This window comes from Leptosomus discolor, chromosome 1, assembly GCF_034619465.1.
Source record: "Leptosomus discolor isolate bLepDis1 chromosome 1, bLepDis1.hap2, whole genome shotgun sequence".
NCBI lineage: Eukaryota > Metazoa > Chordata > Aves > Leptosomiformes > Leptosomidae > Leptosomus > Leptosomus discolor.
In genome coordinates this window covers 172,572,525-172,589,131 of record NC_141391.1, presented here as the reverse complement: position 1 = coordinate 172,589,131, position 16,607 = coordinate 172,572,525, and the positions used below count along the sequence as shown (strand labels likewise).

The following is a 16,607-nucleotide window of genomic DNA, read 5'->3' as shown; positions in this document are numbered from 1 at the left end:
GAGCAACCTGGTCTAGTTGAAGGTGGGTGTTGGAACTAGATGGTCTGTAAGATCCCTTCCAACCCAAACCATTCTGCTGTTCTTTGATCTGCTACTGAACTCTTCTGGAAGCAGAGTACTGATGTAGACAGATATTTGCTCTGACCCAGAGCAGAGTTTCTACATATCAAATTCTGGCCTTTTTTTGCAGTCTGTGTTAATGCCTTCTTGCATCCTCTGCTTCTAACCATAGTACAATTTGGGGTATTGGTTTGGCTTTTATTATACTGTTGTAATTCTCCTTGATCTAAGAGAGATAAAAAGCAATATGTAATAGGATTATTCACAGTTTGGACAGTTACTTGTAGAAGCACTTCAAAGCTGAGTGTAGGTTTGACACTGTGTCCTGTGAGCTATTTTTTGTTCATGGTTTAAATGTGACTGAGAACAGCTCAAATTACATATATAGTCATTATAAAAGACTATGTAGCTCCAGAATGTAATGCAGAGTGTATAAAAGATGCCTAGAACTAGATTGTATGAATAATGGTTGCACTAAAACTCTGCTTTTCAGCAGCTCCTTCTGTCCCCATTAAAGTTAGTAGAACCATTCTCACTGACTGCAGGACTGGATTCTGTTTCCAAGACCACTGAAGTTAAATTTTTGATGGTAAATAGTTATTACATTTTCCAAAGGAAGGGATAGAATAAATATTTGAAAAATGAAGGAATAACAAAGTGGAAAAAGGTTATATATAATGTGCCAACAACAAAAAAAAATCACTAAGCCTCCAGAGTTCATTGATGAGCTACAAAATCAAAGGGGAGAAAAAAGCCCTATTAGACTCTCAAAGGGTAAAAAATGCATTGTGAATCTGGATAAAAAATTCTTGATCCTAATGGATAAATGCAAATAGCTAATACTATGGAAGGTTTATTATTAAAATTCAGAAAGAAAACCCCCATACCAAATATTTACACACCTTCTTCTTGTTGAAGAAGGATATCCGGCATAATTGTATTGTGTTTAATAGCAAATTTGGTGGTCTGTTTTCTTTCTAGTCTTGGAAGTATCTTGTTTGTGTCCTAGCAGGAGCTAAATGAAACTTAACGTGAAATCTAGCAAAAAAAGATACAAATGAAAGAAACCCTTGAAAAATTTGCCAAGTATTAAAAATATGTTTCAAACAACAAGTTAAAGTGAATTTATTTCTGTGAAGTTTTAACAAAAAATTTGAAAGGTCTATGCACATTTTGTGTTCTTGTGAAAACTGAAACTTTTTCAAAGTCTTTCATTTGAAACAAACATTGGAAATAAAGTATGGAAGATACAGAAGTATAAAAGATATCTTCATGTGAACCAATATGTGTTAAATAATTGTATGTGATTTACACGTATGTATAAAGCTACACTATGTACCTCAGTATTTATGAAACCAATTCCTTAATTTGGCTTTGAGAAATAAACGTAAATAGAGTATGCCTATTTAATTATATTATAATTTTAATTGCTTTGTAATTCATCTCAGATTGTTGGGGTTTTTTTTATCTTAGTGGACAATATTAGTAGAAACGGATCTACTTTTTAGCCTTAGATGTTGATAAACTGTCATAAACTTTGCATTAGTTATAATTTAGGACTATGTTTATGGGAAAGATATGGACAGCAGGTTCTTGCACTTAGAGCTGTCAAAATTTCTGGGGATAAACATAGTGGAAGAGCATATATTTGAAAATCAATTATATGTTTATTTTCATTTGACAAAGCAAATGACAGTGTGGTGTATTTTTATGACATGCTACATATTCGTATATACTTAATGATAAATCAGTTATCTTTTTTTTTAATCTCGCATATTTATACCTTTGAATTATGCTTTTATATATTTATTGGTATTTCTTTTCAACACTTAGAACACTGAAAGACATTTTATAGGCTATGAAAGAAATAAAAACACTGTGGAGAATATTAAATTAATAAAAGGCAAACACTGGGCTAAGAAAATATTTGTGAGAAAAGTTTAAACCTAAATATTGAAAGCAAAGAACTGCAGTTGGGTTATGGTACAATCGAAAAGCAAGAGGATTCAATCTGCTTAAGTGATTCTTGTTCCAAAAAACTTACTACAGCTTTGGAGTGTTAGTTTTCATGTTTCATGATTTTATTGATTTCTGTCACAATTTCATCAAAGAAGTAAAAATTCAAATAGCAAACTTGCCCTGAAATCTGACAGTAGACCTTGGATCATTTCATTGCTGATGCAAGACATTTAAGTACCCAGGTCATTAATGGGCACATCATTGTACACACCAGTTAAGTTGACAGACATTTAAATTGTGCAAGAAGTGGAAATCTACCTCTCTCCCAGCTGTATTGCTTCTTTTGCAAACAAAAAGGAGGAAAAAAATGCTTCAGAAATTTACCATTTTCATATACCTTGATATACCAGCAAAGTTGAAGACACATCTTTTGCAGACATTGAGTTTACCTGTGACTGGATTGCATGCCCACACATAGAAAATAAATGAAAAACTCTTGTCCAAAAAGCTAGAAATATCATTTGCATAGTGCAATTGAAGAGTAAATTCAAGGAGGACAAGGAGGAATAATATCTAATTTCACTGAAAATTTTCAGATTTTCTTCCTCTTTTGTAGTTACTCATTTTGACTGTTCTACCCATAGATCCCACACAATTGCAAAATTTGAATACATAGTAGCTTTGTCTCTGCCGAGATACAAACTTGTCAGTTTTCTGTGCCTGAGTTGTACCAATTTCACATCTTTAAATGATTGCCTTTGGGATTTGATTTACTACAGTTTGCTTCTGGAGTAGATTTTAACTGTGCCTTTTTTTTTTTTTTTTTAAATGAAAATCATTTGAATCAACCACTCGGTGGTTATCAGCATAACAGTAATCACTGAGGAGAGATATATTGGTGGGTTGTAGGTAAATGTAACAGTTAAAGAATGTGATACATTTTATTTGTTGCATGCCTCTAGAGTTTATTTACATAGATTTCTTAGTGTGTACAACCAACTGAGAGAGGAGGTGTGGTAAAAAGGATGGTGTTGTATATTTATCATTAATTGAACTGGTAAGAAGGGGAAAGAGTGGTAAAGAGACATTATCTGTTGATAATGAGGGCATAGAATTTATCTGGATTTGTTGAATAACAGGATGAAACCCAAAACATACTGTAATTAAAGAATAGGGAAATCCAGAAACAAAGAATCAAAGATTTAAGACATGACAATAAAGTCAAATTTATTGAAAATTTATTTTAAAAAGCTAGGTCAGAATGGAAGAATAATAACACTGGTTCACAGCTACCTTATAAATAGAAAGAGTGGTCTCAGAGTCACAAAATTATGTGACAAGTACCTGAAGTAACCTTCTCAAAATAGCTGAAATATGAGCCTTTTGTCTCTCAGAATTTCAAAGGGCTTGGAAGACCTTCTTGTTCACCAGTCTAAGGCTGTGTGAAGTCTTGTTTACACAAACTACACAGTAAGGTATCCAAAGTTAGGATAATTTTTCAGGGTCAGAAATCAGTGCAATCTGAAATACTGTATGAATGGGAGAAAGGTAGTCCAGTTTCGTAAGTTAGACATTTTCAAAAGAATGAACCCCAGGCTCTTTGTTACTAAGAACAGCCTGAATGACTGAGCTCTGTGTAAGTGAAGCCAAATTCTTCAGAGGTATTTACTTACTGTATGGGAGTAATTTACTTCTCTCACTTATCAGAATATATTGAAAGAACATGTGGTCAAAAAACCTCAAGGACATATAAGAAAATAAGTCATGTACAGGTTGAGTTTGAAACAAAATCTAAATTTTGTTTTTATGAAAGAAAACTGAATTCTGCCTTGAAGTGCTAGAGACATCAGTTACCACCTAGTTCTGTCACGCCTTTTCATTCCACGATATTATTTTAGTTTGAAAATTATTCCATTACATAAAAAATAAAATTGATTAATTGAGGGAATAAGTACATAGGGCATTCACTTTTTTTTAAGCCCAGATTTCAATGAAAACTATTGACCAATTCAGTTCAATTCAACAAAAGCAAGTTTGACAGAATCAGGCACCTACCTCTGGATATAAAATACTCAATTTGTCAAATAACAGCAAACAAAGCTGTTCATGTTCTTTAGGTTTTTAAGTACCTTAGGTCTGTATTTCTTCAGTTTGTCAGTCTTCTAATAACATGGGTTTACCAACAATGTTAGGAAAAAATTACAAGAGTATGAGGAGGGGATGCATCTTATTTAAAAATCAAAACAAAACCAAAACACCAAACACACCACCACCACCACCACCACCCCCACCACCCCCCCCAATACTCTTAATCTGATTTGTTTGAAACAGTAAACATAGCATCTCCAAAGGTGTTTTAGGTGCTATTTCTCTGCAGGTGGCAGTTCTGATATATGACTTGAAAACACTTGAAACAGTATGTAAGACAGTTTAAAGGAGACTTTGCAAAAGTTATCAAAACTAAACTGATTTTATCAGTGCACTATTTGACTTTACTCATTCATGCAGGCTGCATTAGAAAAGGAATGGCTAACTCTAGATTCCACCCGTTTCCCTTCAAAAACACTCCTGCTCTCAAACCAGCCGCACTGGCCAAAGGTAACATGTCATAGAAACTTCTTACTCTTCAGTCTTTATTCATTCCTTAAGGATATGCTGTTCTGGGGTGATTAATATGACAATCTATTGACTTGAAAAACACAATTACGTTTAGAAGTCTCAGACTTCCTCCTCATGTCCAGATGCAGTTTTTCTTTTAGATTTTCTTTCATTTGCTTAGTTTTTTCTTTATTTTGGATTTCTTTCAACACTTTACTTCACAGTAGCAGAAAAAAAGATGATGTGCTTCATCTGTATGTTTGGCAATGGATTAAAAATTGTTAGTTGACACACTACTTTAAAAATACTAAGATCTGCATTATATGACAACAGCTGAATGTTTTCAGAACAGCTAAAGGTCATTGAACTATAATGTCTGCTAGTTATTTGATAAACTTTGAAGTTTTAGCTTTTTGTTTTGGTAGGGTTTTTTCTTCTTGTTACAAGCATAATATTACTAATGTTTTATTTCCTACAATTAAAAGAGTCTTGTAAATGTATAATTTGTTATATTTGGGAAAGTTAAATATAACTAAAGTCACCTTTTTGCCCTATTTAGTTAGTTGAAGGTAAGATCTGTAATGGGCATATCACCGTTAAGAATCCTTTCTGTTATAGTAATAGACTTTGCCACTCGGGTGCAGGTTTCCCTGCACATTTTAACTCAAACTTGCAGGAGTCATCAACTGCATTTTTTTTCTTTCTCTTACTTAGAAGTATTCTAGGCCTTCAGATTCCAATGAACACTCAAATACTTTGCCATTGTCACCACAAGAAGTTTGGCAGTGTGTCAACAGACCACATTCATACTCAGCAGAAAATAACCACTTTCATAGCAGGTAAGTCAAAGAATGTATTTTTTTTCATTGTATTTAGTTCATTTGGATTTGACAAAAATCAAAAGGAATAGAACTTGATATTAGTTAATATGATATTACTGGAGTTAAAATATGTTTAGTTGTTAAAACCAAATATATTAAATTCTATTTTTTTCATTGACTACCAGAATTAAGAATAAGAATGTATATGTGTATTTTTATTTATCTAGGTTTGACTATAAATCATAATACTTATGTTTTTCACATATATCATAACATAGATGTTGAAATAGAGATTTGTAAGACTAGATAAAGATTAAAAGGGATTTCTTACACAGCTGCATTCTTTTGGAGAGAAAGGACTGAAATATGCTTCAAGTAATTGAAATGTAAACATTTCAAATTGATGGCAGACTTTTATTACTCTCCAAGATAAAACTTTCCTGCAGTATTAAAATAGATTTTTTCTATTATTTCCAACTTCAAAAGTGCCTTTAAAAGGCACAAACAACTTGCAGAATAACAAAGGCTGCAAAATAGTGACCTGAGATCCTTCCTTTTTTACCTACCTTTCAGTATCGCTCTTATACTTTGTTTGCAGGTCAGGGAAAATGTCACAGCTCTCTGACTGGAAGGAAAAGAAATTTTCATTTATGTCTGAGAAAGAAGAGAAAATTTCAGAAGAATGGTATGTTAAGCAATTTTGCTTATGTAGTGACTTCCAGGAATAGGTACCGTTTAGTTGGCTGTAGTTGCTTGCTTTTTTTTTTTACCTTTCAAGAATCTCTGTTTTCTAACAATAAAAAATTATTCTAATTACTTTTACAAGTGTCTGGGAGACCAGCTCAAAAAGTTGTACTAATGTAGTGTTAAGATGAGCATTGCAGCTATCTGTGTAATTCAGAAAGTTTCATAAGAAGTACTATACACTTGTATTCTTTTTTGAAAAGTGCACTATACAATAATATGCAGCTGGTGTAACATAATACAAGTGAAATGTTTAGTAAGTTATTCTCTTCCCCTAGGGGTTTTAAGGATATTTCCACTGCACAGCTAATGCTGAAGAGGGCCCATAAAATGAAGCCTAAAAAATATAGTAATAGCAATTTAGGTAAGTCAACAGTTAAAAAATGGTTATATTGATGTAATTTTTCTATTCTTAAATCTCAAAATAGTGTCTCTCTTTCAAAAATTTGCTTGCACAACAGTAACCATTAATTTGAATAAATGTAGAGTGTGTTTCAGTAAAAACAACTCAGTTTAAATCAATTTGTTGCAGTGATGAAATGTTCAGATTTTAAAAAACATTCTACTGGATTTTGAAGTTGAATATTTGACAGCTATGCTAAAGAGAAATTTTGTTTCTTTTTGTTCCTGTATCTCTCCCTCTAGATGTAGAATTTATATTTCTGCTTTTTTTTTCCTTGTATTTTCCTCTTGCGGGAATCTCGGGTTAAAATTATTGACTTATGCAAGAATTATTTATAAAAATGAAAGTGTGGTACATATGAAATGAAATCATATTTTTGTATTAAATATTCACTGTGGAAATAGATAATACTTGTCCAGCTTCTCTGTAATTGTCTTCTGGTTCTTCTCAGATACTTCTTATGTCAATGAACCTTTCTTAGAATGATATGCTAATACAAATGTTAATGGAATATGTTAATAAAAATATCAGAAAATACTGCTAGTATAAAAACATTCAAATATGTAAGAGACTGGTTGACAATAGGAACTAACTCTGAATGGTCTTTGGAAAGTGTACGTTTATTTACATTTAAATTTTTTTATTTGTATCACAAGTTACAGTCAATTTTCCTCTTTTATATAATTTTGCAAATCTCTTCTGTATTAAGTGTTTAAAATATTGAAAGACATCTTGCACTTGGAAGGGAAAAAATTCAGCCTACAGATAAAGTTAAAAAAGTGTCTCTCTGTATAATTTTTTCTGCTTTAAATATCATGGGTAAGACTAGATATGACAAAAACCTCTCTAGTTAAAAAAAAAAAATGGAGGAGGGGAGAAAGAGACATGTAATCAGCAAACCATGCTTCGTTGTTATGGAAAGGAGAAAAAATGGATAACAGGTTGAAATTATTGTATTTAAATCTTGATAGCTTGCTGTGATGACCTACCATGTTACCTAAAAAAAAAAAAAAAAAAAAAAAAAAAAAGTATCTGGTGTGCAGCTGAGTTTTTTTACGTATGTTCCATTTGGTGACCTCTGTATCATTTTTTTAATGAATAGAGCTTAATAGGTTATAACATCTTTTCTCCATATGCTCTCTGGTTTATGTTAGTAGTAATTAATCCAGTCATGAATGTCTGATTGAGCATATCAAATTTGCTATGCTATTTTTGTGGTAGTTCTAATGGATTTTTTTTATATGCTTACATTGATGTTGTTCAGGTTATTCAATAAGGTATATGTGTGCTGAGCTTTTTAATGTATCACCTGGAATATTCTCAAAGTACATTACTAGTTTTAAAAAAATTAACAAAAATCTTGCACAATGTTTTTATAGGATCAAATTTTCTCTTCTTGACACTATCTCATATAGGAATTTTTTGTCTTTCTGACTACAACATTAAGCACAAAAATAACCTATATAATATTCCTGTCTAGAGTTCTCTGGCAGTCATTAAAACCACGGTCTTTTTTTCAAATAAGCAGAAAGTGTGATTTCCAGAAGTAAGAAATATGACTGAAAATAATGTCCACTCAATCCCTTTTCAGTACAAAGATTATCAATCCATCTCTTTCACATACAGCACACTGACAAAGTCAGTCCTTCCTTGATCAGTAAGGACTAAATAGACATTATCAATTAAAACAAGTATTTTTATCTGATGCTAAAAACTCAGCTGTTGCACCAAAAAAATGATCCTGATGGAATATTCCCCATGTGAGAAGAATCTCCACGTATATAATTATGATTTACATCACTACCTCCTCTGAAGTGGTGAGAGCAAGTCAGAGTCTTGTTGAGGGCCTAGTTGAACAGAAGGACTTTTCAGCATTGAAATTAGGATAGATATACCTTATCCTGAGGCCAGCCAGTTCCAGATCAGGAAACTGTAACCAGACCCATTAGGCTGCCAGTATCTTTCTTGGATCTCTGTGTGGTACAGCTCATGCTAGAATACTTACAGCAATTCCAGTATGAGAGAGAGTTCACAGTCTTAGGCCATTGCTGTGAGTTTAACCCTATTGAAGCAGGAATTCCTTAAGAGACTTTATTCCTTCTGATATTTAAAAGCGGATTGAAATTCATCTGTACAAAAAGATGTCAACGTTGTCTTTTAATGTTTCCATAGAAATTAGCATCCTATTGCCTTCATCTCCTCTGAAATGAGCTTCGTCCATCTTGTACTTACTGAAGCTGCATATGAAATGTTGTAGGATTTATTTTTAGTAATATTATTTCTGTTCTTTCTTTTGAATTTCCAGGTCCTCAGTGTTATAATTGCAAGTGTTTCCTTTTTAGATTTCTGATTTAAAATAGTTGAAGGTATACTAACTACAATAAAATAATTTTGTTAGTGATAAAAATTCCTACCTGCTAGGTAATAAGTAGCCAGCATCCACTTAAAAGTGTGAATTATAAGGTGTAAAAAAAGCAGTTTTCCATTTATATCCATTTACTACTACATGTCTGACTTAAAAACAAAAAAATTAAGTTCTGACAAAAAACAAAGCAACAACATCTAAAGGTTCTAGGTACAAACAAATGATAAGCTATTAACAAATAAACTGATAGTTTTTATGCTAAGATTTCAGCATCATCCCAAACACCTTTTATGTACTATTGATCATTCTGTGGCAATAATCTTATTAGCTACAGGTAATGCTAAGGTAATGATGGATTTTGTAGGAACAAACTGTCGGAGTATGCTGTCTGTTTCCATATGCTATCAAACTCCTTTGCCTTAGGCCTGAGATTCAAGTGTTAAATCAGCTCTCCATTTGGAGAGTTTTGCAATTGCTCTTTGATATAGTGAAGATGTCTGCTGGATTGGAACTTGGATTCTTAATATCCTCAGGTATGGGAATTTATTCCTTTTCATTTTCCGTCTAAAGCACTTCTGTTCTCCTAGTGCAACAGTGATGGGATTCATTTGGTTAATTATAGAATTCCACATCTGAGCTAGTCATCTGCATTCTTTTATGGAAAGAAATAGCCACCTTAAATGCTACTCATTTCCTTCTAAAACATAATGCAAAAACAGGCAACTTGAATTTCACTGTAAAAACACTTAATAATTCTCCATTGCCTAGACACAAAACCTAGAGTGACTGGCTGAAGTACAGAGTTAAACTGTAGATATGTAGAAGTAACTGAGAAGTATCTTACCTCATATGTCTGGCCACATACCTTCTCAGAAGTGAAAAAAATACGGAAAATACTAGCAAGTGCACTGAATCCTGTGGTTTGTATTACAAGGAAGAGCTTAAAGTAGCATAACCTTATAATCGCAAGTGAGTCAGGCAATACTTATATTGCAGTAGACCAGTTCCATCAGCTAATGGCCTTAAGGCCTGTTATACCCTAATCCACTACAGTTATGTATGCTTGTTTATGTAGTTACATAAAGTTGTGGCCTGTGTTTTAACGATACCAAATGTAGGCTGTGTCTGCTTCAACTATTTTTACTCTACAGTAAGATAATACAAAAAGTGTGGGCAAGAAACCAGAAATTTTTCAGCCAAGTAAAACTGGCATAATGTCAGAAATATTCCTGTTTATCATGGGTGCATAAAATTCTATAGAAATTCTAATTAAAAATCTAAATACAGCAGACATTAATGCACCTCACTGTGTTTAAAAATTAAGCGTCTGTGACTCATAACAATCCTAGCTTCCTAAAGATGTCTTGGCACAGCAGTACAGTTTCTTGCTTAACTTTGAGTTTCCTTGATTCTGTGGATTTTATGTCAGCCTCTGAGAGTTAACTTACTTTTAAGATGGCTGGAGGCCTTGTCTTGCTTTCTTGTCTCTTACACTGCTTGCTGCCACAAAAGTAGGAAAAAAAAGGTAAAAAGCAGCTGGACTGGGCCTTGGGTCCTAGAACCAGAGCAAAATGATAAAGATATTTCATAGAGGTCAGAAATATATTGTAGTTCTAGTTTAGAATTTAAGACAGCAATGCAATGCTAATTAAAAAAAATAAACCACAAACAATAAAACACCCAACCCACCCTCCACAAAACCTGTAATCCCAGAATAGATGAACTGACTATAAAACATTGATTTGTTGAATTAACAACAGTCAGAATAAAAACTGGGGGGATATTATTATTTCTTGTTACACATTATATAAATGACTATTGATCTATATTTTCTTAGTGTCAGAAAGAAAACTACTTTTGTTGTTGTTGCGTATTCCATGTTTAAGTATCATCTGGGAACTCCAGCCATGGAGTTCTAATTGCTGTTCAATTATAGAATAAAATGTGGTCTTTCTTCCAAATGAATTTACATATTGAATTATCTTATAGATAAGCATCTGTCACTGTGTACTACTTTGAGTTATCAGCTCTTTAAAGCTGGCACAGATATGTTTATGTTTTTCTAATTACAGATATTGCACAACACAAATGAATGTCAAACATTTGATTTTTTCAGTTTCACATATTATCAAGAAGTTGTTTAGCAAATACGGTGCCAGATCAGGCAGTAACTATTCCTTCCATATTGTTTCTATAACTTTTCTCGCGTTCGTCCAACTTATCTTCTATATTTGGAGTCAGCCAAGCAATGTGCATTAAATTACTTCCCTGGTTCCTAGATTGCCAGCACAGATCATCATCTAATAATCCACATTTAAATAAGTATGCCAGAATCCAGGAAGATATTTGTATGATTTTGAACTATTGGACTCTTTCACAGTTCTCTGTGTGAAATCTAAAACATTTGATTGCTTGTCATCAAAGCATATATGCAGTTCATTTCCCTAGTTCGCTCAGAGACTGAAAAGCACTAGTATTATAAAGTAATCTATGTAATATTGCCTACATCATGAACTAGATAAAGAAAAGGACTCATTTTTAATAACAAAAGAGCTGTAGGCAATGGTTGAGGTGATCCAGGTAGGTACAAATTCAAGTAGTCTGGCACTGTGTTAAATCCCTGTAGACTTTTTAAGTTATTTTGCAAAGACTCAAAGATAAATCTTCTGATAGAAATCTCTTAGAAGAACAATTTCCATCATTTCCCTCTCTTCCCAGTTCATGGACCTTCTTTACTGCTGATATCCTTGTGCACAAATAAATGTTTGAAAAATCTGTGTTGGCACTAATAACTTCATGTGACTTCACCTAGAAGTCCTTGTTATAGTTTAACTTTGGACTGGTTGGAGTTTTCATAGAATTAGGTGGGAGGCTGGATTAAGGAAAGATGACACTTTTAAAATATTTTGGAACAATTTCAATAGAGCCACATAGGAAAAAAGTGTGTTATTTCATCAATTGTTTTAAGTTAATCAAAAATAGCTTGGAAATCCTCAATTGCATTTTGTCTTAAGAGGTTTTAATCAATTTTATCACATTGTCTTTGTCTTCCATTGAAGAAAGACACTGTTTTTATAACCAGCATAAAGCTAGAAGAAGTTAGAAGTCTTTTGTCAACACTGTATCATGTCAACACTGTTGGAAAAACTGTAATTATAAAAAAATTTATTCTGCACATTTTTATCCACTTATAGTATTTGTTTGGCTATGTATCTTACAACTATAGAAAACATAATAATTCATACTTAAAATATTTTTATAACTTCTATTACTTAAAATTTCAGAGACAACTTTTAAAATATAATGTATTACTATTTCAAGATATTTTTCTCACAAATCTTACTGTGATCTACTGCCCCGAACATTTGCTACTCTGAAGAACACTAGGTGGCTACAGATTTATTTTTGAGTTGGGAGCATACCAAAATAGGTGTACTTTATCCATCTATGCAAAGTGAAAATGTCTACAAACCTGGTAATCTAGCTTGTGAATAAAGTGATCCCATTATCAGAATCAATCTAATAATCTACCTTCAAAACTAATGGAGCTAATAACTATTGTTTGTTCTTCTTGGGTCGTTTCATTGAATTTATACTTTAGTTAGTAAAAGTGGTTAGAATTACTTTAAATCTGACATCCTCTGGGTTAATCTGGAAGCTATAATCATCATACAACAAGATGAGAGAGGTTCTTCTAGACAATTTGAGATAACAAAGTGTAAGGTGTCACTGATTCTGCCTTGGGAAGAAGGCATGGCCTAAATTACTTCCATCCGTATTTTCCACTATTCCTTCATCAGTCAAGTTTGCTGCTTTGTGAGAGGTTAGCACCGTGAAGAACATTCTGTCAACCAAATGCTGCTGCAGTGTGGGCTGACCAAGAATACCATAACATTTTGACGTGTTTTGTCAACCTGTTATCTGTTAAAGTATCCACACCCCATTAGAGATCTTCTCCAGGCTTATAAGGATGTCTGCCTCATCTTGCTTGTGTCAAGAGAGCATTCTCTGAGAAAAAGTGGAGCTCTTCAGATCCCTTTGTGTTCCATTAGTTTGTAAATGAAGCATCTACTGCAAATATAGAGGTCTAGTCAAAACCAAGTTTATAAATTGCTGTTAAACATCAGAAGAAATTGCCCACTGTCTTAACACGGCGTTTTGATCCTTTATTTCCATAAATAAGGAAACCAAATAGAAAAGCTGCTTACTTCACTGCAGTATTATGGATACTCTTATAAACTCTCTCAGTAAACACCAACAAGGTCATGTAACAAGCTCAAAGTGAAGCACCAGACATAAACAAAACAAAAATAAATTTATTCTGTTTGAATGCTCTTTGAGTCTTTCCATCTCCTCCGTTTTCCTGCTCTATCTGTTCTGGCAGAGTCTCACATATTCATTTTTACTACACTTGCATACTTAGTGAAAATTTAGATCCTTTTCCTTGCCATATCTACTTTCTTGCTAAGTTCTGTTGCTGTTTCCCCTGTTTATTTTTATTAATTTCTACCTTTTTCTGACAGTTTGTAGTCACCTTTGTAAACAAACCTTTTCTGCCTCATTGTTTCTTAGATATTCCTGAGAGTGTATTTGGCTGCTTGTGCTATTGTCTTCCTCTTTTAACCATGTGAAATATATTTCTTTGATATTTCCTTTGGCTTTCTGTTACTCATGTTGTCATGCTCAGTGTCATACCTACAAAATCCTATATACTTTTGCTCATCATTATGTTTCTACATTCTTCTCAGTCCTTTTTTTTTTTTTAATAACTGACTAGTTTATTCTGCACTATGCATAGAATTTTCACATTCTTTCTAAGCCACTTTTTCCCTTAAACTCCTACTTTCCTCCTTTGTCAAGCAAACAATTCTTCCTTGACATAAGAAATAATGCATGAAAAATCACCTTGCCTGACTTGTCTGGTTTTGGATTGGTTTAGCTTTTGTTAATTAAACTTCATATTTTTTTCCCAGTCTAGGAACATGTATTATCTATTCATATACAATTCTGTGCTCATCTTTGTTTCTTTGCAAAGTTTTCAAAATAACAGTTATGAAACTAATCAAGATTTCTCACTGTGGCATGTAGATGAGTCTATAGACTTTTGGAGTATTTTTTATATTCTAATTCTAAATATTCCTGCTTTATTTCTTTACATTGGAAAATGGGGGAAGAAAATTAGCTTATTATCTGCAAGTTTAGCCTCAGAAAATAAACTGCCTCCTGTTAACATTTTTTAGGTGTTAATGACTTGATTTAGACTACTGAACAATTCTGAACAAAAGCTTTTAGAAACAGTGCTTGGCATATACTCTGTTAATATTTCTGCTTTAATTTCAATCTTTAAAAAGAGATTTTTTAATGGTTTCTGCAAATATATGTTTTAGAATTTATTTTTAATTTGGAAATCATCTAGCTAAAAGATCAGTGTAAAAATCCTGCAAAATAATGACTTATATTCTCAGTTGCACATGTATTTATGTTGCTTTGTTTTAGAAAGTGTGATCCTTTGTGAATATAAAACCTACTTTTAAAGGTATTTTCATTTATTAAGTGGCTAAAAGGTGAAAAACTGCTTGAAGGAATGAATGAGCCAAGTCTGACCTTTGATTTTAACTTGTTCATGTCATCTAGACCCAGCTGTGCGCCTGGCGTTGTTCAAAAACAATGAAAATAAACATCTCCATGTGAAACCACCAAGGAAGACACAGCCTATAAATGCTGGTTACTTTGAAGGTATGTACAAGTATTTCACTTTATCTGTACACATATAAGCACATATACTTGTAATGTCTTTTAAGCAAGCCCACTTGAAATGTAAAACAATATGCACAAATAGAAGAAGGCAGGAATTTAAGGTCCTTATCTGTTCCTGGGTATCTCAAGTTACAGCAGTGAAACATTTCAATTTCAGTTCATTGGGGGGAGCGGGGGATGCTTCTAGAGATTAATTAATAATGAACTGGTGCCTATTTTAATTATTTATTTATATTATTAAATCTTCATCATAAAAATAATAATCGTTAAAAAATCAAAGCATGGTAAAGAGGTATAAAATACAAAGCACTAGAGTAAAATTTTATAAATGAAATATCACTTCAAATTCTTTGTCTCACTGTTGTCTTTCCTCAAGCTAGCCATTAATTCTTGACAAGCATTAACATATTTTTGGAAGCTATTTTCATAAATGCGCCCTAAAAACCCGCCATTTGACAGAAGACAAGAAAAGAACCGTCAGCATGTAAATATAAAATTCAAGCTTTCTAAAAACACTTAAATACTGATGTAGCTCTTGTCCTGCTGAAATTTGTGTTAAAACTCTCCTTGATTTCAGTAGAATTAGAGTAGTAAGGCCAAATCTGTTTAAAATACCCTTGTTGTAAGAAGCTGAGCATCTCCAGAGGCATTGTTTTTAGACTGTTTTGATTCCTTTTGCAACTCAATAGTGAGCTCAAAAAGTTGTCACCTCTGTCTTTTTATCTTTTTCAAAGACATATCCATATGCTGATTTATTCCCAATCCCACGAAGTAAGAATAATAATACTATATTAACATTCACTGAATGAGGATGGAAATTAGAACCTGAGACAGGTGTGAAATCAATCTGAGTATACCTGAACTGCAATTGAGTCAATTAACCTAGCTGTGTGAAAGTCCAGACTTGCCTCATATGCATGAGCCCGTGCTCAAATTTGGTTGGAAACAATTCTTGGTGAATTCTAAAGAGGAACATTTTTTTGCAGTTATTTGCCTTACATCCAACCATGAGTTTACCTAATAGAGAGGGTCTGTATATACTGTGCCTGATACATATCTGTTCCTGTGGCATATGCTTATATGCCAGAATGCATCATATGCTGAATAAATATGACATGCAAACTGCCTGCAAAACACTGGATGCCCCAAGCCTACAAGCAGCAGTGTGAATGTTCAAAAGCATGTCAAAGAGATAAGCTTGATCCAGGGCTCAGTACCTGAAAGTCAGTGTAGGTTTAGCCTAGCTTTCCTGCCACCGGTTTATCTGTTCCTGCCTGGAGACATTTCCCTTCGTTTTGGAAAGCCAATGTAGTCATTCTAAATAGTACAGAAATTGCTTTTTGAATACATGGAGAGAACACAGCGTAGCAGATTAGATATCAAAAGGCAAGCACTGTAGTGGCACTTTTGTTTATCTTTCATTTCAAGGACCATTGTACTCCTTTGGCCAGCTAATAACCAGATTTTTTTTTCAGCAATCTTTCACTGGGTGCTTACATGCAATCTGCTGAGCTTTCAAGAAGACAAGCAATACTCTTCTGTTTGACCAGAATATGAAATTGTCCTTCTACCTGAGGCATTGTTACTTCAGACGGTGTGGCCAGAAAATACTAGGTTGTTGAGTTAGAACTCAGAGTGCAGGACAGACCATATACTTATGCATATGTGAGATACCATCAGGCAGAACAAAGAGTCTCTAAATTTAGAATTCGGTAACCCTTTGCATGTTATCTACTACAAAGCAAAGCACCTGCATGATAATTTCACAGAGTTGTGTTATCAGTCATTCCTTCCCTCACTCACAGAAAATCTTGTTTCCCATTTCCCCTCTCTCACCTTTTGACCATTTCTTCCTCTCTTGCCTGGAACAGATTTCTTTGGGTCTGTTCTGCGATGGGAG

At 33.4% G+C, this 16,607-nt stretch overlaps 1 protein-coding gene across 1 annotated transcript in view; it reads left to right on the top strand.

Moving 5' to 3' along the window:
- Nucleotides 1–16,607, top strand: part of LRRIQ1 (leucine rich repeats and IQ motif containing 1) — a 115,069-nt gene that overhangs the window by 54,633 nt on the left and 43,829 nt on the right. Inside the window, exons 17-21 of the mRNA XM_086461917.1 lie at nt 4,528–4,617; nt 5,332–5,456; nt 6,037–6,123; nt 6,461–6,546; nt 14,585–14,686. Of these exons, the coding sequence (XP_086318043.1) occupies nt 4,528–4,617; nt 5,332–5,456; nt 6,037–6,123; nt 6,461–6,546; nt 14,585–14,686 (490 nt within the window). The remainder of the gene's footprint in view (nt 1–4,527; nt 4,618–5,331; nt 5,457–6,036; nt 6,124–6,460; nt 6,547–14,584; nt 14,687–16,607) is intronic.